Raw genomic sequence first — 23,166 nt, 5'->3', positions numbered from 1 at the left:
ATAGACACATTCTTTTTGGATTTTATGTTAAAGACAAGAATCTAATTAATGCATGTTTTTGTATAAACCTTCTTTTATATATTGGAAAGTTTCATATCCATAAATGTAAATATATGAAAAGTAAACCCCACTTTAGCTTTTTCAAAGAAGAATTGAAGATGTATTTAAATACAATTTCAACTTCTGTTAACAAGAAAGCAATGAAAACATCCAGAATTAGTGCCATGTTTAATATTCTCTCTTAATGTTTTTTTCTTTTGTGCCCTCTTCTTCTTTTTTTTCTTTCTTCTCTTACTCTCTTTTCTTTTTAGACTATTGTTGAATATATTTAAATTTCTTTCACATTTCCTCTCTTAACTTTTCCTTTCTGAACCATAATTTCTCTTTTGTTTTGAAAGATTGTTTATATTTCTTGTATGTATCGTCTTGTTCTGTTTGTTAATATTGCAATAAAAAAAAAAAAAAAAAAAATAGTATTCCATTTGAGTTTTGGCTGGCTACATACGCGACGCTGAGAAAGTGAAAAAGCAGACGTGGTAATTGAAATTGCTATTTAAATATGACTGGGCCAAAACTCGTAAGATATGGGAAACACAGTTGCAAACGGACTTTGCTTTTCCATTTGAAATCTGGCAGTCACTGTGCGTTCGCTTAAACGAAAATGCAAACCGTAATGCGCGATTTGCAATTGCGTTTGGATTATGTCACATTTTATGCGTCCACAAATTGAAAACGCAATTGCAAATACAATTTGCAATTCCTTTTGAATAATGTCCGGAATATCATTCCATAAATAATAAATACTTTTATGTTAATGAATAACCTTTGAACAGTCACATGACCATCAAAATCTCTCCCAATCTGGTATATCGTTTTTGGACGGATGAAAAATGACGTTTTTAAATCTTTTCGGACGCTTAAAATCAAATGTCATTGGCATGATTCACGTCCGAGCCCTGCCTGGTAAGGCATTCATTTCACTGGTGCCTTGTTTAACTTTGTAAACTGAAATTGAACTGAAAAACTGAACTCATTTCTTTCTTTTGCAGGAACCCCCTTGAACAGCGCAACTATCACAGAGATCACAGAGGAGGCATGTCGAGAGGCGGAAATTTACCAGCACGCAGGACTTGTAGGTGGTCAATGTAATGCGGAATGTAAACACGCGTCGTGTCAAATTATTATCGTTGTCTTGCACGCTGGAGTAATGACGAAGTTTATAATTTGACGATTTTTTTATTTATTTTTTTATCGATTGAGTGTCAGTACGGGTGCCTAAAAGGGTCAGGGCTAGCAATCGTTTTATAAAACATTAACTAATGGAACAGTGAACGAAATGACATCACATAGGCTTTTTGGTCAACGTTATCATCAGGTTAATTCAAGGTTTGTTTGTTTGCTTTTTTTTTCAGTTGTGTGCTAATTTGAGATTATACTGTCCATAACAGGATGGAGTGATCATTGAAAACATGCATGATGTTCCATACACCCTTGACGTGGGTCCAGAGGTGTGTGCCTCCATGACAGCTGTGTGTGCTGCAGTCAGGGGACTTTATCCATCTTGGCCGCTTGGTGTACAAATTCTGTCAGCTGCGAACCAATCAGCGCTGGCCGTTGCCCTGGCCTCAGGTATTAACATGACTGTACAAGCCATCAAGAGAGGCAGACTCATGTTAAATAATGTGCATGTTTGACATCAGGTTATATTTTATACATGGAAATTAGAAGAAGATTCTAGTTGAAAAGTTCATAAGCATTAATTGTTGTTTTCCATGGTCACATGAGGATATATATATATATATATATATATATATATATATATATATATATATATATACACTCACCTAAAGGATTATTAGGAACACCATACTAATACTGTGTTTGACCCCTTTAGCCTTCAGAACTGCCTTAATTCTACGTGGCATTGATTCAACAAGGTGCTGAAAGCATTCTTTAGAAATGTTGGCCCATATTGATAGGATAGCATCTTGCAGTTGATGGAGATTTGTGGGATGCACATCCAGGGCACGAAGCTCCCGTTCCACCACATCCCAAAGATGCTCTATTGGGTTGAGATCTGGTGCCTGTGGGGGCCATTTTAGTACAGTGAACTCATTGTCATGTTCAAGAAACCAATTTGAAATGATTCGAGCTTTGTGACATGTTGCATTATCCTGCTGGAAGTAGCCATCAGAGGATGGGTACATGGTGGCCATAAAGGGATGGACATGGTCAGAAACAATGCTCAGGTAGGCTGTGGCATTTAAACGATGCCCAATTGGCACTAAGGGGCCTAAAGTGTGCCAAGAAAACATCCCCCACACCATTACACCACCACCACCACCAGCCTGCACAGTGGTAACAAGGCATGATGGATCCATGTTCTCATTCTGTTTACGCCAAATTCTGACTGTACCATCTGAATGTCTCAACAGAAATCGAGACTCATCAGACCAGGCAACATTTTTCCAGTCTTCAACTGTCCAATTTTGGTGAGCTCTTGCAAATTGTAGCCTCTTTTTCCTATTTGTAGTGGAGATGAGTGGTACCCGGTGGGGTCTTCTGCTGTTGTAGCCCATCCGCCTCAAGGTTGTGCGTGTTGTGGCTTCACAAATGCTTTGCTGCATAACTCGGTTGTAACGAGTGGTTATTTCAGGCAAAGTTGCTCTTCTATCAGCTTGAATCAGTCGGCCCATTCTCCTCTGACCTCTAGCATCAACAAGGCATTTTTGCCCACAAGACTGCCGCATACTGGAGGTTTTTCCCTTTTCACACCATTCTTTGTAAACCCTAGAAATGGTTGTGCGTGAAAATCCCAGTAACTGAGCAGATTGTGAAATATTCAGACCGGCCCGTCTGGCCAACAACCATGTCACGCTCAAAATTGCTTAAATCACCTTTCTTTCCCATTCTGACATTCAGTTTGGAGTTCAGGAGATTGTCTTGACCAGAACCACACCCCTAAATGCATTGAAGCAACTGCCATGTGACTGGTTGATTAGATAATTGCATTAATGAGAAATTGAACAGGTGTTCCTAATAATCATTTAGGTGAGTGTAAAAAGAAGAAGAAAAAATTAATGTTTGTATTAGAGGTCTGCACTTCCGTGGAACTCCTGCAGGACTCAGATTCTTGTGGTGCGGGATTACATTTCCGAGTTGAAGGCGGGAACGGATGGTACTATCATGTGATGTGATGGACGGGAGCGGCCGTCAGGAAATCCGATGTTGATCTCTTTTTTTATTGTATTATTATTATAATAATTTTGTTCTAAAACGTAAAATAAATATGCACACTGCTTTAAATTATCCAATATTTAGAGTAAGCAGCCAGGTAGTCAACTTGGCTTCAATAGAATGGCAGAGCAATGCGCACATTGATGACACAGTCATCAAAGCATGCGCATTTCGAACTAGAAAATGGTCAATATAGTATTAAGAAACCAACTTAAGGCGAGTCAAATTGGCGTCATTTTTACATGTCATCTGATAATAGCGATAACAGAAAAAATGTAATGTTCTTTGTGTAGAATTTTGTTGTCTATTTGTATGGCTTTTGCTATTTTGCTAAGTGGAAAAGCTGCGGGTGAACTTTCAGCGGGAGCGTTAGGGCACGTGATAGAAACTTGCGGTAGCGGGATGGAAAAAACAGTCCCGCGCAGACCTCTAGTTTGTGCCTCCACCTTCATAGGGTTGAATTTTACATTAGGAAATTAAAAATGTAAAAAGAAAATGTGTTTATATCTCCACTTCATAGGGCTGGATTTTATCCGTGCAGAGGGGTTTGTGTTTTCACACGTTGCAGATGAAGGCCTATTAAATGCTTGCGCTGGTGAGTTGCTGCGCTACCGCAGACGCATCGGAGCAGGGCACATTCAGATCTTTACAGATATCAAGAAGAAGCACAGGTATGACCAGAGGACCTCAGGCAAACTCCTAACACCTTTCATTTAAGTTAAAATACAGTAAAATACAATTTAAGCTCTATTCACGCACAGTATTTGTGTCATAATGTCAGCTACGCTCAGACCTCCCTCGGACTGAAGCAAGAGCGCGATATGCGCCAATAACGTCACAACTGCGACCAACGCAGAACTCAAAGAAATAAAAATACATATTTTTCTTTCCTTTTCTCACACATTTATATACATTTCTAGTAGAAAAATATGAGGATTTTGTGTGAAGGAAAAATAAAACACATGTTATAATTAATACCGGTTACATTCGCATAATCATACAGTATGATACAATATTGGTGGGGGCAAATTGTCCTTCTTTGAATATTGGGGGGGGGGGCGTGTCTCCTTGTCCCCCAATATAATTACACCTATGCAGTTACCAGTCACTTACCATGGAATAATAACCACAAAACATAAATACATTGTTCACCCAAAAAATTAACTCACCAAACATCATGTCATTCTAAACCGGTATGATGTTCTGTCTCACATGGAACACAATGGAGAGATGTTGAAGAATAACTTAGCCTCTCTTTTCCATATAATGAAAATTAATGAAGGCTAGGGCTGTTAAGCTACATAATGACATTGACAGATTACATTTATACATTTGGCAGACACTTTTATCCAAAGCAACGTACAAAAGAGGAATAATACATCACAAGCGATTCATCTTAAGGAGACAGTGGTACGAAAAGTGCAGCATTACAAAGTTTCACTAGCATCAGAATATAAGTATCCAAGACAGATTAGAGTGCAAAAAGAATAAATATACACTGGTGGCCAAATGTTTAGAATAATGTACAGATTTGGCTCTTATGGAAAGAAATTGTTACTTTTAATCACCAAAGTGGCATTCTACTGATCACAATGTATAGTCAGATCATTGATAGCGTGAAATATTAATATTACATTACATTAATATTATAACTTCTTAAACTGCTTCAAAGAGTTCTCATCAAAAAAATCCTCCACATGCAGCAATGACAGCTTTGCAGATCCTTGCCATTCTAGCTGTCAGTTTGTCCAGATTCTCCGGTGACATTTCACCCCACACTTCCTGTAGCACTTGCCATAGATGTGGCTGTCTTGTTGGGCATTTCTCACGCACCTCACAGTCTAGCTGATCCCACAAAAGCTCAATGGGGTTAAGATCCATAACACTCTTTTCCAATTATCTGTTGTTCAATGTCTGTTTCTTTGCCCACTCAAACCTTTTCTTTTTGATATTCTGTTTCAAAAGTGGTTTTTTCCTTGCAGTTCTTCCAATAAGGCCTGCACACCTGAGTCTTCTCCTTACTGTTGTATATGAAACTAATGTTGAGCAGGTAGAATTCAATAAAGCTGTCAGCTGAGGACATGTGAGGCATTTATTTCTCAAACTAGAGACTCTGATGTACTTATCCTTATCTAGCCTTCCACATCTCTTTCGGTCCTTGTTAGAGCCAGTTGTCCTTTGTCTTTGAAGACTGTAGTGTACACCTTTGTATGACATCTTCATTTTATTTGCCAATTTCAAGCATTGTATAGCCTATAACAAACACAAAGACAATGTTAAGCTTTATTTAACTAACCAAATAGCTTTCCACTGTGTTTGATGTAATGGCAAATTACTTTCTAGTACCAAATTAGCAATTCAGCATGATTACTCAAGGATAAGATGTTGGAGTGATGGTGCGGTTTTTTTCATCACTAATGTCCTGACTATACTTTGTGATCAGCTGAATCAGCTAAATCTGTACATTATTCCAAACTTTTGGCCACCAGTGTATATGTGTGTGTGTGTGTGTGTGTGTGTGTATACAGTTGTGGCCAAAAATATTTGCACCCTTGGTAAATATGAGAAAAGAAGTCTGTGAAAAATATATCCTTATTGTTTATACTTTTTGGTCTTTCATTCAAAATATTTGCAAAAATCTATCCTCAAATAGATATCAAACAATTCCTAACACAACACAAGTTTTATAAAAAAGAAACAAATATGTTTTGTCATATATACTGTATGTGTGACAATTATTGGCACCCTTGTATTAAGTACTTTGTGCAACCTTTCTTTGCCAAGATCTGAACTCTTAGTCTTCTCCTATGCCTATTGAGGTTGGAGAACACATGGCAAGGGATCTGAGACCATTCCTCCATACAGAATCTCTCCAGATAATTTAAATTCAAAGGTCCATGCTGGTGGACTTTCCTCTTCAGTTCATCCCACAGATTTTCTATCAGATTCAGGCCAGGGGTCAATTAACTATTTTTGTGTTGATTTTTATGTGTGTTTTGGATCATTGTCCTGCTGGAAGATCCAACCACAGCCCATTTTAAGCTCTCTGGCAGAGGCAATCAGGTTTTGATTTTTGATCAGTTGGTATTTGATAGAGTCGATGATGTCATGTATACGAATATGGCATAAAAACAGCCCCACAACGTTAAAGATCCACCACCATATTTAACCATGGGCATGAGGTACATTTCCATATGGCTACCTCTCTGTGTGTGCAAACTCATCTCTGGTGTTTACTGCCAAAAAGCACTGTTTTTGTTTCATTTGACCACAGAGCTTGGTCCCATTTGAAGTTCCATTATATCTGGCAAACTGAAGATGCTTTGTGTGTTGTTGGATGAGAGCAGAGGCTTTTTGCTTGAAACCCTCCCAAACAACTTGATGTAGGTGATGTCTGATTGGAGTTTTGGAGACTTTCTAATCCCAAGACCCAACTAATTCCTGCAGTTCTTCAGCTGTGATCCTTGGAGAATTTTTGGCCACTCGAACCCTCCTCCTCACCATGCGTGGAGACAATATAGACACGTCCTCTTTCAGACCGATGGCACTGTTTAATTATTGCCATGATTGTGGAAATGGGTATTTTCAATGCTTTAGCTATTTTCTTATAGCCACTTCCCATTTTGTGAAGCTCAACAACATTTTGCTTCACATCATAACTTTATTCTTTGGTCTTACCCATTGTGATGGATGACTAAAATAATTTGGCCTGTCTGCTATCTCATATTTATACCCATGTGAAACAGGAAGTCATGGCTGAACAGTTTCATGTGCCTTGTCACCCAGGTGTACAAAAAAAAAGGAAAATATGAATGGGAATATATTTCAGAGTGACAATAATTGTGGCAAATGTCCTTTGGAAAAAAAGATTTATATAATTCTGAGATTTTTCCCCACTTTCAATTATTTTACTTTTTTTTTTAATGAAAGATCAAAAGGATAAACAAAGCCATATTTTTCACAGCCTTCTTTGCTCATATTTACCAAGGGTGTCAATATTTTTTGTCAATAAAAAACACATATTTATACATACAGTTGAAGTCAGAAGTTTACATTCACCTAGGATCAGTTAGGAACTCTACTTTATTTTAAGAATGTGAAACGTCAGAAAAATAGTAGATAGATTAATTTATTTCAGCTTTTATTTCTTTCACCACATTCCCTGTGGGTCAGAAGTTTGCATATACTTTGTTAATATTTGGTAGCATTACTTTTTACATTTTTAATTTGGATCAAACATTTTGGAAAGCCTTCCACAATTTTCTCATTATAAGTTGCTGGAATTTTGGCCCATTCCTCCAGACAGAACTGGTGCAACTGAGTCATGTTTGTAGGCCTCCTTGCGAACATGGTTTTTCAGTTCTGCCCTAAAACTTTCTATCAGATTGAGGTCAGGGCTTTGTGATGGCCACTCCCAATACCTTGACTTTATTGCCCTCAAGCCATTTTGCCACAACTTTTGCTTGTGGTCATTGTCCATTTGGAAGACCCATTTGCGACCAAGCTTTAACTTCCTGGCTGATATCTTGAGATGTTGCTTCAATATATCCACATACATTTCCTTCCTCATGATGCCATCTATTTTGTGAAGTGCACCAGTCCCTCCTGCAGCAAACCACCCCCACAACATGCTGCCACCCCCATGCTTCACGGTTGGGATGGTGTTCTTAGGCTTGCCAGCCTCACCCTTTTTCCTCCAAACATAACGATGGTCATTATGGCCAAACAGTTCCATTTTTGTTTCATCAGACCAGAAGACATTTCAAGAACTTTTTCCCCATGTGCATTTGCAAACTGTAATCTGGCTTTTTTATGGCGGTTTTTGAGCAGTGGCTTCTTCCTTGCAGAGCAACCTTTCAGATTATTTCGATATAGGACTTGTTTTTACTGTGGATATAGATACTTGTTTACATGTTTCCTCCAGCATATTCACAAGGTACATTGCTTTTGTTCTGGGAGTGATTTGCATGTTTCGCATCAAACTATGTTCATCTCTAGGAGACAGAATGCGTCTCCTTTCTGAGCGGTATGGTGGCTGCATGGTTCCATGGTGTTTTTACTTGCGTACGATTCTTTGTACAGATGAATGTGGCACCTTCAGGCATTTGGAAATTGCCCCTAAGGATGAACCAGGTTTGTGGAGGTCCACATTTTGTTTTCTGAGGTCTTTGCTGATTTTCCCATGATGTCATGCTAAGAGGCACTGAGTTTGAAGGTAAGCCTTAAAATACATCCACAGGTACGCATCCAATTCAGTACACGTATCAGAAGCTAACTGTCTAATTGTCGAAAGGATTGACATCATTATCTGCAATTTTCCAAGCTGCTTAAAGGTACAATTAACTTAGTGTATGTAAACTTCTGACCCAGTGGAAATGTGATATAGTCAATTAAAAGTGAAACAATCTGTCTGTAAACAACTGTTGGAAAAATGACTCGTCATTTTTTTTACGAGTGAATGGTTAAGTGCTCATGGAAAAGATGTGTTTTTAGCCATTTTTTGAAGACAAAGAGTGAGTGTGCTTCACGGATGGAGTAGGGAAGGTCATATCACCAATGTGGTACTGTGAAGCTGAAAGTCCGGGAAAGTGTTTTGGTGCCTGTTTGTGTTGGTACAACAAGGCAGCACTCAATAGCCAACTGCAGGCTTCTGGTGGGAACTTAGCTCTGCAGAAATGGTACACTTTTTTTAGGTACACTGGAGCAGACCTAGTGACTGTTCTGTATGCCAGCATTAGAGCCTTGAATTTGATACATGCATCAACTGGCAGCCTGTGAAGAGAGACAAGGATTGGTGTAACATGCGCTCTCTTTGGTACTTTGTTTTTTTACGGCCGGCTGTGGTAAAGCGAGTTAACCACTAATCGTAGGGTTGGTGGTTCATTTCCCGGCCCACATGACTCCACATGCCGAAGTGTCCTTGGGCATGACACTGAACCCCAAGTTTCATGGGGCTTGAAAGACAAGTAGAGCTGTGTGTCATCAGCATAGCAGTGGTTAGAGAACCCATGTGCTTCAATGATGGGTCCCAGTGATGTTGTAGAGAAGAGAAATGGCCCAAGCATTGAGCCCTGAGGTACTCCAGTAAGTAGGTGATGTGACTTGGACAGCTCCCTCACCAGGCTACCTTGAAGGACCTACCTGAGAGATAGGACATAAACCAGTCAAGCACAGTTTCTGTGATGTAGAAAGTTTGGAAAGTAGGATCTGATGATTGAATGTGCCAGAGGCTGCAGAAATATCCAGTAGAATCAGGACGGATGATTTGGATCCAGCTCTCGCCTGTCTCAGCGACTCAGTGACAGACAGCAAGGCAGTCTCGGTGGAATGTCCACTTTTGAAGTCTGCCCGATTGTCATCCAGCAGCTTGTTCTACAAGAGATAGGCATAGATCTGATTTAAAACTGCTCTTTCAAGTGTTTTTGCCATGAATGGGATGAGAGAAACTGATCTGTAGTGTTCCACTTAAGTGCAGGTTTTTTAAGCAGCGGGGTTACTCAAGCCTGCTAAAATGTAGTGGGAAAATGATTGTAAGTATAGCTGTGTTAATTATGTGTGTGAGTGCAGGTAGGATGGATGGAGAGATGGCTTGGAGAAGGTGGGAAAGAATGGGGTCAAGGAGACAGGTGTTGGAGAGGAGTTTAGAGACCTCAGATTAAAACTGTCATGGGTCATTTAATCGTAAGAATTTAAAATCTACAGTTAAAAAACATGAATTGTTTTATTTACATGTGGCAAAAATATTATACTATATATATATATATATATATATATATTTATACTATATGTATATGTGTGTGTGTGTGTGTGTGTGTGTGTGTGTGTGTGTGTGTGTGTCACGGACTGAACATGAACCTGGGTCTTAAACACACAAACTCTAAAATATAACCGAGAAATTCGATTTATTAGACTCATATCCACCAAAATAGCGACTTAAATCATCTGTTCGGGAGCATTTGAATGACTGAAGGTTACTGAAGACGACCGATGTAAGATCAGAGGACAGAAGTAAATTAAAGATACACATCCTACAAATGGGACAGGATGTTCCAAAAGTCATCCAAATCAAAATCAAATCCTTTTATTGTCACTTAACCATATACACAAGTGCAACACTGTTAATCAGTGGAAATAAATATGAAGAGTTGTGTTGACATTCAGCTGTCGGTTGATAGCCAGTTGCAGTGTGTTATTAAGAGAAGTATAAAATACGAGTCCAGTCTGAGGCTAATAAAATGCGCCGCTGATATATGTATCAAGATCGATCGATCAAGAGTTCAAAAGTCTGATTGCTTGGGGGAAGAACTCAAACAATTGAGTTTAATATATTTTGCTTTTTGGAATGTTTAAGCTTGCTGACAGTGCATGGTGCATTTGCGTGTAGCTGTGTTATTACAGATAACGAAAATTAAAACTAAATGAAAACAGAAACTAAACTAAAATAATGTTTCATAACTCAAACCTTGAATTATTAAAATTATGATCAATATGTTATGACATTATACTTTTATAGAATGCTTAGGATGTATCCTACTTTTAAAGCCGTTCTTTTGACCAAATCCCAGGTTTTTTCAGGCAGTGTTAAATTGGGACAGAGGAGTAATTATTCCATTGAAAATATCTACAAATTATTTAAAATTATTATTTAAAAATAATATTTTTTATATTTTCTTAAATACATTTACTTCACAAATCATCATATGCAGCATTTCAAACATTAAGTCAACTTTAATTTGTTTACCACCTAAAAACAGATTGCCTTAAATTTCTGTAATTTTCTTCACCATTGCTTTTCCCACCAGTGTTCATGAAATGAGCTCACACACTTCCTGATGCAAAATCATCAAAACCTCTTTTTAAAACGTCAACAAGTTAATTGTTTACTTCTTAAATTATTCATTTAGTAATGATTTTTAACCAAGCGTCCCGGCCTCTAGCCCGCCGGCTGCGACACGTGCTGTTCTCCCCCGGTGGCATATCTAAATTGTGCTGGGGGTCAGAGGAGCGGGACATCGCATCTAATTTGGCCGAACCCTCCCCGCTCAGATCCTGGGCATGCAAGGATGCCAGTGTGTGCACACATTGAGATTTGAAGCCAGCTCCCCGAGAAGAGGTGCACTCTGCGTTTTAAAGACCGGGTTGGTGAAGCATTATTCACATCAGTTTTGCTTCATCCACCACTGTGGAAACGAGGCTTATTAACTATGCACCAGTTCTCGCTCTCCAGCCCAGTCTTATTGTGAGCCTAGCCAGAGGTGCACACTCTTCAGACGCCCACACGTGAATGCTACTTCCTCAACCAGGCCCTACGGTCAGAGTCAAGTCATTTTATTTGTATACTGCTTTTCACAACACACATTGTTTCAAAGCAGCTTTACAGAAAATCATGCTTTAACGGAAAATGAAACTGTAATATCTATAAAGTCTTAAAGACATCTTTGTGTAATTGTAAATTGTGTATACAAATAAATAATGAAATGGTTAAAAAATAATTGTATTTAGAATCCCAGTGAGCAAGCCAAAGGTGACTGTAGCAAGGAACACAAAACTCCATAAGATGTTGGTTAATGGAGAAAAATAACCTTGGAAGAAACCAGGCTCACTGTGAGGGACAGTTCCCCTCTGGCTAAACAGCATGAATATAATGCCAATACAAGTTATTTATGTGCAATGTAAGTCATGATGTAAAATGTGTAAACTAAGTGTTAAGGGCCAGTGTTTAAACAAAGATTTTGTATGAAATTGTAAGATGAATGACTAATGACTTTGAAGTCCATCCTGGATTGAAGTCCATCCTGGATTAACTGCAGAAGTTCACATAGAGGCAATTGTCCTTTCTTAGTTGGTTGATGAAGACTTTTGTTGGCAATTAATTGATAGTGTGTGTGTATTCTATTTTAAGAGTGTAGTCCATCAATAATAAAGGTGATGCAGGCAGAGATCAATGAGATGCATCGCAGTTCAACCGGCAGGTCATTTCTGTGGGGTTCATCCTAAATCCAAGGTTCAGGCAGTGGCATATGAAGTATCCAATGTCTTACAGTTAGAGTTGGCATCAGTTTATCCTCAGAAGTCCATCGTAAAAGACTGACGTGTTGTCTGGTTAGCACTGGCTGTAGTTTGTCATCACTCAGCGACATGCAGCTGTGGAGTCCGACACCCAAGCAGGAACGGAACTGGATCTGGCTGGCTCTTGTAACCTTGGAATATGAATAGGGAAACAAATAGAATAATTTTAGCATAGATACCTTTCAATTTATTGCTACAGAATAGAGTTATAGAATATGAGAAATGTTTCTGAGAAATGTTTCTGGTTCTGCCAGATCTAACTAAAGCAGCCAAATTGTGAGTTGATGGATAAATTAGGTGTATGCCTGGCTAAATTGATGAGTCTTTAGACTAGACTTAAACTGAGTGAGTGGGCCTGGGTAGCTCAGGGAGTAAAGAAGCAGACTACCACCCCTGGAGTCACAAGTTTGAATCCAGGGCATGCTGAGTGACTCCAGCCAGGTCTCATAAGCAACCAAATTGGCCCTGTTCCTAGGAAGGGTAGGGTCACATGGAGTAACCTCCTCATTGTCACTATAATGTGGTTCACTCTCAGTGGGGCCCGTGGTGAGTGGTTGGTGGATGCCGTGGAGAATAGCATGAAGGCTCCAAATGCTATGTCTCCACAGTAACGCACTCAGCAAGCCAGGTGATATGATGCATGGATTGACGGCCTCAGACGCGGAGGCAACTATGACTCACCTGGTTTGATGCGAGAAACACCACCACGAAGACCTAGAATGCATTGGGAGTGAGTGTGTCTGCATCCTGAACAGGTGTGCATTATCTACCACTGTTGAAACGAGGCTTATTAACTATGCACCTCTTCTCGCTCTCCAGCCCACTCCTGTTGTAAGCCTTGTAAGAGGCTTTACGATATTTTTTTTTTTTTTCTCAGATGGTAATCTAACCATTAGTAACTCACACTACGGGATCACTACTTGGAATACACCATGTTTTTAAGCAAGACTTTGTGTAAATGGTTTTACAAAAAAACAAGCTTCACATTTCTGCTTTTTAACCCTATGGGACGAGTCAAACTTTTCTGTGGTAATCACAATGCCACAAATGCTGTCAATAAAACTTAACTTGTATTAAACACTGAACATTCCTTTAAACCTAGAACAGAATTAAAGGCAACTTAAGTTACCCAAAAATGATAAGTCGTTTTGTATTTACCACCTCTATTCCACACCCGTATGACTTTCTTCTGCGAACACGGTGATAAATTATAAAGAATGTTGATGCTGATCTTTTTATGTTACAGTGAAAGTGATTGGAAACTGAGGCTGTCAGTGTGTTTTGTGTTCCACAGAAGAAAGTCTTAAGGGTTTGGAACAGTATGACGGTGAGTGAATGAGGACCATCCCTATCCGGTTAAGTCAGTGTTGGTGGTTTATGCATTTTGAAGGCAGTGAACCTTTTTATATTTAGTATCGCCTCAGGTGATTGATCACTGATAATGGTGATGATGTTTCAGTGCTCATGCCCTAACTTCAGATGTGAGTATAGCTGAGACAGCCCAAGCTGCTGAGTTCTTCCTCTCTGATGGAGTCATCGTCACAGGAACTGCATCTGGAGCTCAAGCTGATCCAAAAGAACTAAAGGGTGAGTCTTAATAGACCAATGTCAACATATGCTTTAATGTAACTGCTTAATATAACTTGAAACAGAATCACAGGGATCTTCGACGTACCATTATTAAAACAATTACTTATTAAATAATTATATAATTTTAAATAATACCAATCTATAGCGAGTCAGATTTTTTTTTCATCAAATGGTTTATGTTTCCAGAAGTGTTGGTTATTCATGTTTCTGTTAAGCTCAATAAATATTTCTTATTAACCAACCATGTTAAAATAAAATAGAAGATTATAAATTCTGAATCTACTTACTGATTACCATTTTCCCATGTCTGCCAAACATGTTGAGTGGTCCAAACATCATCTGCACTCTGAAACTGAACTTTTGGTCGGATTTTAAGAGTGAATGAACTTAGCTGCTTAGAAAGCTACAGGATGTCCCCATGTTCCCTATATAGTGAATGACTTTAACCTCCAGTGTGCTGTCTGTCTGCACTGGTCTCAGAACAGTTTGAAATGCACCTTATTTTCATTCTTACTCCATATAAAGCTTTTGGATGAATACATTGATTCTCAAAGTGAAAATCATAATAAATATATAGGAATGAATTTACTAATGTTCATGAATAGAACCGTATTGTACAGTGATCAATATATATATAAAAATAACAACATTTATATTAAAACAAAGTGAAATTACCCACAGGTGTGTTAATGTTATTCAAAATAACTAACTTTTGTTTTGTTTTTTACTTTTGATGGAATAATGTCCAAAAATCCACAAATGTGGACATCATGTTTAACAGCACGCTGATGTGCGAACAATGAATGAATGTTCTAAAGTGGCATATCAAACAAAACTAGAGATGCTCCTCTTTACAATCAAACAGGTTTCAATGAAAAAACTTCTTAACAGAGTCACTTTTGTTGGCTTAATGGAAATCATGCCATGCTATTGTCACGTAACTCTGTGAGCCAGAAGTTTAACTCTGAAATGACAGTATAGAGTGTTGTGAATATTATTTAGTCAGTTTGATACTGCATTTAATTTACACTGAACGAAAGCAGCATCAGAACTGCCTTTGATATTAGGGGCTGAGGTGGGTCAGAACAGGCATAATGATATAATATGCAATCCATGTTTGAATCACTTAACTCAGAACTGCTACATTACAAACAAATCTATCTCATATGTCATCCTGACATTTATCTGTAGCTCCCTAACATTACACAAAACTAAATCAAATCACACTAGCCCCACTGCTATATAGAAACCAATTGATATAAACATCATTTGTCAGGTATCATTCAGGAATCAGTTTATGATACAGTAAAACAAAGGAATAAATAGTAGCTTGCCAAGAACAAAGGTAATTTTGGACACTTGGGGGAGTAGTCTCTTTCATTCATTCATTCTTTCTTTCTTTCTTGTGTGTGTGCTGTGAAGTGTTTAAATAAGATGTAGAAGGATATTCTGCTCTCTGGATATTTTGATAAATGCTCAACAATATTTGTACAGTCACACAGGCACAAACACTCCAGGATTATCATATAGCCTACATGCCGTCTGAGTTAACAGGATTTTAACCTTCTGTTTTCTGTGTCCCCTTGCACTCTAACATCAACATAGCCTGGTTATATGTTTGTGCATAATCCAGGAATCATTACAGTTAAAGGTATTCTTAATAATACAAAAAAAATTTCAGCAGCTGATAATATACACATGCTTGTCATTACCTCTCAGTCTTAAGGCCCAGTCAAAGTCTTGTGCTTTAGAGGTTGATATCCAATGGAGCCTATCAGTCTTGTTTAAAAGGCCTTTTAAAATTAAGTGTGCAATTTGATGGCCAACACCAGCACCAAATTGAGTTGCAAAAGTAATGCCTGTTTTCAAACAGTTTTCCCAAAGACTCCTAACATTTTTCATGAAACATTTAGTCCTCACGGCTTTGGATCAGCCGATGTTACTGTTTCAGGCTGGATTTGATGCTTCAAACCTGTACGACTTTCTTCTGTGGAACACCAAAGGAGATGTTCAGCAGAATGTTAGCCTCAGTCGCCATTAATTTTCATTGCAAATGTTTTTCCACACAATGAAAGTGAATTGTGACTGAGACAAACATTCTGCCGAACATCTCCTTTGATGTTCCACGGAAGAAAGTCATATGGGTTTAGAACAGCATGAGTGTGAGTAAATTCTGTCATTTTTTGATGAACTTTAATTTAAATCTTAAACATAAGAAATTACTTTAACATTGGAAAAAATAAATAAATCACCTTCAAAGGTTGTAGTCTCCAGTGGTGGAAAGAGTACAGAATTTTTTTAGTTAAGTAAAAGTACTGCTACTGAAGAAATAATTCACTTGAGTACAAGTAGAAGTACTGAGAAATATTATGACTCAAGTAAGAGTAAGTCGTTTTCTGAAAAACTACTCCAGTAATTACGTTACATGTTACTTTATGAAAATTATGTTATATATATATATATATATATATATATATATATATATATATATATATATATAGTGTATCCACTTCCATTTTTAGAACACCGACATTTTTGTTCTTGAAATTAATTGATGCTTCTTTCACCAAGGATGCATTAAAGTGATAAAAAAATACTGCCAAAATCATTAATTGCAAATTATTATTACGGTTTGAAATAATTGTTTTAAGTGGCATTTATTCAGTTTTTTCTTTACCCGTGATGGCAAACTTATACTGTGTCACCTATTCCTTACAAAAGCATTCTAAAGTGCTAATTTGGTACTCAAATACATTTTTCTTATAATTAGAACAATGGATAATGGTTTCACTACCATGCAGAAATCACAATACAGTGTTATATGTTTTCCCCCATTTGCTGAAGTATTGAGTTCTTACAAGTTGCTTTACACTTGCAAGTCAAATTTTGGTTTTAAAAATAGGCAAAAAGAAACACATTTCTCCTGACATTCTGTTTTCTCCTGTAGTCTAATGTTTTGGAGAGATGAAGGCTATTCCATGCATTACTGTTTTGAAAAATAATCTGGATAGAGAGGGAAGTGGACGGCCAGACACACAACAAAAACTCTTAATACATAAGAAACAGACTCCTCACATGTCCTAAACCTGCAGATTCTAAATGCCAAAGACCTGCATTGCTGAAAGAGTATTCTTGGACAAACAGCACATTTTAAGAATAAATTTATTTAAATAGAAATAGCCATTTGTAACATTTTAAATGTCTCTAAACTTTCTCATTAATGTATGTTCAAGTATTTTGGCTATTAAGGGTGTGTTCACACTTGTAGTTTGGTTCTTTGGTCATCTTGGTCCTGACCAAAAAAGAAAATGATACCTTTAGTCCTGGTTCGCTTAGCGTTCACACATATTTTTAACAACGAACCTAACGATACAAAACCAAAGGCACCAGGAAAAAGTCACAACCTGATTGTACAGCTATTATGACGTATATTTTTTTTTTATCCAAAACAAAGCTGGCTGCTGGGCAAAAATGTGCTCGTTATATTTATATATGTATACATGGTGGTATTTTTTACCAGCGTGAGTAAGCGTGCAGTGTAAACAAAGATGCAAATGAATTCCTTGCAATCAGCTGTCTCCTCAAAATACGCAGTTTGTGAGCAGCACAAGCCGCCTTCCCCTGGATATATGATGAGTTACGCCATGAAGCGCACACATACGCAGTTGGCGTTCACTCTGCTGTGCATAATGGCACCAAAAAAAAAAGTATGAGTCGTGTTCTGTTCTCCATACGTGTTTGTGTAACGTAATATAATGTAAGATGAACGCAAGTAGACCGGGGTTTGATAGTATCAAGTGATTGTGAAACGAGACCAACGCTGCGGGGGGCACTGGGAACAATCACACTCAGATTTGGACCGCAGCATATGTGCCCAGTGTGAAAGCCCCTAAGTTAACATACAGTACAACACTAATTTAATGCAATATCATAGAGGAAATGTATTCTCTATGATATTGCAGCAATTATCCAGATATGCAGTGAGATTATTAAGCAAACTGTTATCAACTCCTTCATGCCAACTGAATAAAATATGTTAGAAAAAAATAATAAGTTTGAAGTGGATAGCCTGTCCGTGTATAATCAAAAAAAAAAAAAATAGTTTGAAGTGGATAGCCTGTCTGTGCATGCAATGGTGCGAGGAACCAGATGGCAGGAAATAAAATAATGTTCAGTGAAAAGTCAAAAGAAGATCGCAATGTATGTAATTGTAACTATATCAGATATTATTAATAAGACACTGGAACTCGTTGCGTGGGCATTTTTTGCATCCATAATTAGAATTTTGGGAATATTTTTGATAATTTCTGTGGCATTTTTCCCACCGAGTCCCCGTTAATTTCTGGCACTATTGGAAATGTATCTTTCTAAGGTATTTAAAAGTTTGTTGTAGACACATTGTAGGAAATAAACAAGATATCCCCACATATATGTCAAACTATACTGTGTTAATGTTTGACAGTTAAATCATTGCCTACCTTAAAAACAAGTGAAGTTTGATCAGTAGTTAAATGTGTTCAGACGCTTCCCTCATAGGCTACATGAATGAACGGCTCCTTTCCAGAATAAAATTAAATATGCAAAAAAATCACAGTACAACAGTTCTTGTATAGTGACAGGGCAGAAAGTCTTGAAGCAAGAGAAGAGAGGACACTGGCGACAGTTTATGCAAGCTGCTGTGCTCATGATACTGTGCCCTGTGGGCTTCCGTCGTGCCTCGCACAGCGTGTTTTAGTTTATAAACAGATTTAGCACGTATAACTTTCTTTTTCCCAGAAATTCTGAAATATTATGTATTTTTTTTTGTACTTTGTAATTGTGGTGAAAAATAACTAGTGAAGTTGAATACTTAATTTTTAAAATTAAGTAAAAGTACTATTATTTATTTATTTATTTATTCTTAAAAAGTAGAAACATTTTAAACATTTACTCAAGTACTCTAACAAGAGTAGTTGTAAATAGTTACTTTCCACCTCTAGTCTCCATGAGGAAGAAAGTATGTTGTGCATTCTCTTGGCACTAGTGGTTGCCCCATGTGAACAGACAGCCTGCTTCCTGCCCTGCCTCAGAACCAAAGGCCTTGTATGGGCTAATATAGACACCAGCACTGCCAGCTATTTTAAATCCCACTTCCAGATGGCTGGTGATCATGGAAGGTCGTAAACATAGGCATGAAAACCAGGCCCAGCGTAGTCTGCCACTGCCCTGCTGCCTATTTTGGATTTCTGCCTATTGCCTTCCTTAGTTCTGATCCAATGGTCTGGGGAGGCTGTCAGATGGAGGATGAGGCGCATTCTGCCAGAATCATCATAATTACAATGAAGGAACATGTTTTTTTATTTTTATGCATGCATCAAGTAGAAAGAAACAAATGTCCTCACACCCATGTTTGCTGCCTGTTTCTGTCTGAACACACTTAATGATTTATGTATATATGTAAAGAAGCTAATTGCTACCTTGTTTGTAAATTATCACTGCTTTCTGTTTATCAGAGGTCACCCAGTCTGTAAGAATCCCTGTTCTCATCGGTTCTGGTGTCACTCACAGCAATGTGGAACACTACCTTGAAGCAGGTGCCATGATCATTGGCTCCCACTTTAAGAAAGGAGGCTACTGGGCAAATGGTGTCGATGCAGAGAGAGTGAAAAGGTTCATGGAGAAGATGCACAAACTTCGGGAGAGAATTCAGACATAGTACTGTATATTACGCTAGTGTTGTGGTGTGACAGTATATTAGTACCATATATATATATATATGTATATTTGTTGTTTATTGAAATAGTATAAAAAATAAAGATGAAAGCAATGTATTTTTCACTTTTTTTACTAGATTTTAACAAATATATTCTTAAATATAGAAAATAAAACAACACCAAAAAAGGCATTTATTTATAAATATACGAATAACAAGTATAACAATATGAATTGAGCCACTCATAATCATATTTTGTAGCTTTGGCAGTAAATCACTGATTCCAACATTAAGAAACCATTTCACTTTAATTTTTTATGTAAAAATTGCATTGCCTAGCATTCAACACTGAATTAATTTTATTAGCATTGTTTTTTTTTTATTTAAACATTATTAATGTACCATTCACAGCTACACTAAAGCAGAAGCACACAAACAGTATTACATGGTTTCATTTCAAAATACTAAAGGACTACTAATTCATGTGACTTTGTCTATACGGTCATGTTTTGAATCATTCTGTATTTTTCCAGCACAAGGTTTTCAGTTATTTCAGTGTCAGACTGACAATGAGACTTCCTTTTGAGGTTAAATAGCACCACACTGCATTTAACTAAACTTTGAACAGTAATAGTCTCACAGGGGAATGGTTTCATGGCATAATATGCAAACATACCCCATTAAAAAAAGAATTAATATAGCAAAAGACTGTATGGTCAGTGGTTTCAGATGTAAATATATTGTTTACCTAAAAAAAAAGACTAAATCTCAGTAGTTGTACACACGCTGTGTGGGCTGTTTGAAGTACCCGTAGCGTCGATCAGAAGGTGAAAAGCATGTTTTTGTAAGGTTTTGCCTGTTAAGGGTGTTACAGGTCAGCTTCCTGTGCTCATTATAGACTCTAGCATGCTGCACTGAGAGCAGAATGGTGCTGCAGGGCAAGTGGCTGCTCCATGCAGCTAACCGCCAAGAAACATGATGTCTGATTGGCACAGGCCTAAACGAAATGATTGACAAATGCAAGCCAACATAGGCACACTTAGAACTTGGAATTATTAATTAAATGTCAGTGTGACATCACAGGACATGTTTTCCCCCTAAGTACAGTTATGTTTTTGCCTGACACCATAAATCTTCTACATAAGGAATCAGAACCTCAGCATATAGATCTACATTTCTTTGTATTTCAAAAATACTATTTACATCATTGTTCCCGGTGACACTGTATATAAACTGAACATTTTAAATGTTCCTAAATTAATAAACATTACATCCAAAGTCCTAGAAATGTTACTGCACTAGGCCCAAAATGTCTAATCAGCCTTAAAAGGTACCTAGCCACATCGTCTGCATCTTCATCAGAACCAAAGTCATCCTCATCAGGTCTCATCTGGTATACAGACATGCTGGTGTGCTCAATCAACAGGTTCTCAAGAATGTCTTCCTCAGCTGAGCCAAGTGACTGGTCCTGTACACATGAAGCAGAAAAATGGACAATGGACAAATGGAGGTTCTAATCAATGGAGGAATGAGCCAGAAGAGAGTTACTGAGATGCCACTTCTCCATAATGACCCAGGTTGGTCTTTAAACTAATATCTGGAAAATAACAATAAGATTTAGAATGTATCCTCACACTTAATTTGCTATAGCATGGTTTTAGGATTAATATCAATAAACCTGTATTACAGCACTGTAAATATTACATCTGCCAATAAGCAAAAGAACCCAACATGTATCTTTATAATAACTCATTCGCCGTCTTCAAACTCGAAGAGGTTTGCACAGTTGTCAGTTGCCACTGCAACATCACTGTCCTCCTCTGTGCTGCCCACAAATTGTGCGAGGATTGTACCAAAATGTTTTAGCTCATCTCATTGTGATCTGTAAAAAGCAATAAAGAGTGATGTTGCCCTCTGGAGGAATCTACATGAATTGCAATATCTCACCTTTTTGCAACGTATTTATATATAATTACAAAATATGTATAATGTCACACTAGATACTGGAGACAGCTCTGCGTGGATCAGGATCAGCAGACTGAGACATGGTGTTCCCTTCTATTGATTATTTATTTTTAACATTGTCTGGGATGCCTTCTTTAATTAAGCTTTAATTTAGACCAAATTCATAGATGAATCAGAGCATCAATACACTCTTGGTAGAGGTCCATATCATACAAAAAGAGGCAGCAAACTGTACGAAGACGTAATTATTTTGCTAACCGAATTCTAGAAACCCAACTTACAAACATAACAAATTTACGGAAATGCCAGCTTCTTTTCACCCGTTGTTTCTTGGTGGCTCTTTTACCAAATCAGTCAAAACCAATCACGATTGAGTTTATTTTCGATAAGTTGAAACTAAAATGATCACCCATACGTCACTGAAATTTTCGTGGGACAGGAAGGAGACATCAGCTGTAGTCCTATCTTGTTTACAATCGGGGACTGCTTTTTTCTTCATATTCAAATAACTCTGCGAGTCGAACATCGACACAATACTGATAGATAGACAGATTTACCAATATACGAATTATATGAAATTAATAACGCAATGAAAATAATAGGTTAACTTGATTTTGAAAGATGTGTTAGAAGCTGCGAAATTAAATTTAGGTTTGCCTACCTGTCAGACAGCTGTTTCTGAAATATCTTTGCTTGTATACATTGTGTCGAAGTTGTTCCCCCATGTACTGTCTAGACTGGTTTATGTACCCGAAGCTCCTCCACCTTGTTCTTCACTGTACTTGACACGACGTCACCAAGCCGCACCCGTAAAGCGTCTGTGGCATTCGCACATGCGGATGTTCTGTTTTACATACTTCAGCCCCACAGGTCCCAGCAAACACAAAACGTTCCCCTAACGTTTGAGTATAGTTCCTGTTTGGTTATTTTGGGGGACCAATTCCTAACGTCTTAAGAATGTTCTCTTAATTTCTTTTATTACCATAAACTAACGTTACCAGAGCGTTGCAGGGTGGTTTTTGTGGGACAACCTAAAAATTACATATACAGAACATTCTCTTATGGTTATTTTTAGGTTGTATTTTTTTATAACCATGAACTAAGGTTCCTAGAACATTGCAGGGTGGATTTTGTAGATAACCTAAAAATAATGAATACAGAACATTCTCTAATGGTTATTTTTAAGTTTTAATATATTTACTACATACTATACTATTCACCTTTTTCCTGGGGGTCTTTCTGGCTCTGGCTGCAGTCATTTTAAGACCCTGTTTACAGCTACACATTTCAGATGATTTGATCGCAAATGGTCAGTGCTAAGTTGTAAATGTTTTGTGATTGGATCACAAAAAACACATACAGAGGTAGTCAAAAACCACATCGCATGTGAGGTTTGGCGTCCTGATGCCCGCCGAACAAATGTTTAAACTTAAATGCAGATTTAAAAGGAAATAACCGTCTGATCGGAAACTTAAAAAGTGATTACATCACCAAGTATGATAACTTCATGGCTCTTCTTCAGTGTGTCTGACTGATTTCAACATGCAGGGTGACAAGTAACAGCACACACATAAAGCTGAACACAGGGACTCCACTGAAACAACCAATCATTT

General features: G+C 37.7%; 2 protein-coding genes across 4 annotated transcripts; one reads left to right on the top strand and one right to left on the bottom strand.

Annotated features, from left to right (window-relative positions):
* Positions 1 to 709: 709 nt before the first annotated feature.
* Positions 710 to 19,693, top strand: LOC127649241 (uncharacterized protein F13E9.13, mitochondrial-like). Its single transcript, XM_052134259.1, has 6 exons — positions 710 to 963; positions 1,050 to 1,132; positions 1,449 to 1,629; positions 3,758 to 3,908; positions 13,766 to 13,893; positions 19,389 to 19,693. The coding sequence occupies exons 1-6, from the start codon at positions 891 to 893 to the stop codon at positions 19,589 to 19,591; spliced, it is 819 nt and encodes a 272-aa protein (XP_051990219.1). The 5' UTR covers positions 710 to 890; the 3' UTR covers positions 19,592 to 19,693.
* LOC127649251 (tumor protein p53-inducible nuclear protein 1-like) lies at positions 10,225 to 22,353 on the bottom strand. Of its 3 annotated transcripts, none has more exons than XM_052134280.1 (3): positions 22,215 to 22,353; positions 20,923 to 21,058; positions 10,225 to 12,437 (listed from the first exon to the last, which is right to left on the bottom strand). In XM_052134280.1, the coding sequence occupies exons 1-3, from the start codon at positions 22,276 to 22,278 to the stop codon at positions 12,368 to 12,370; spliced, it is 270 nt and encodes an 89-aa protein (XP_051990240.1). In that variant the 5' UTR covers positions 22,279 to 22,353; the 3' UTR covers positions 10,225 to 12,367. The 3 variants fall into 3 exon arrangements, 2 of the variants coding, with proteins under 2 accessions (XP_051990240.1, XP_051990231.1); XM_052134271.1 differs by lacking the exon at positions 10,225 to 12,437 and adding an exon at positions 19,732 to 20,585; XR_007971274.1 differs by lacking the exon at positions 10,225 to 12,437 and having other exon boundaries at positions 20,445 to 21,056; positions 22,215 to 22,349.
* Between the last annotated feature and the right edge of the window lie 813 nt (positions 22,354 to 23,166).

Source organism: Xyrauchen texanus, chromosome 1 (genome assembly GCF_025860055.1).
Source record: "Xyrauchen texanus isolate HMW12.3.18 chromosome 1, RBS_HiC_50CHRs, whole genome shotgun sequence".
Taxonomy (NCBI): domain Eukaryota; kingdom Metazoa; phylum Chordata; class Actinopteri; order Cypriniformes; family Catostomidae; genus Xyrauchen; species Xyrauchen texanus.
The sequence above is the reverse complement of the archived record's forward strand: the minus strand, read 5'-3'. Positions and strand labels throughout refer to the sequence as shown.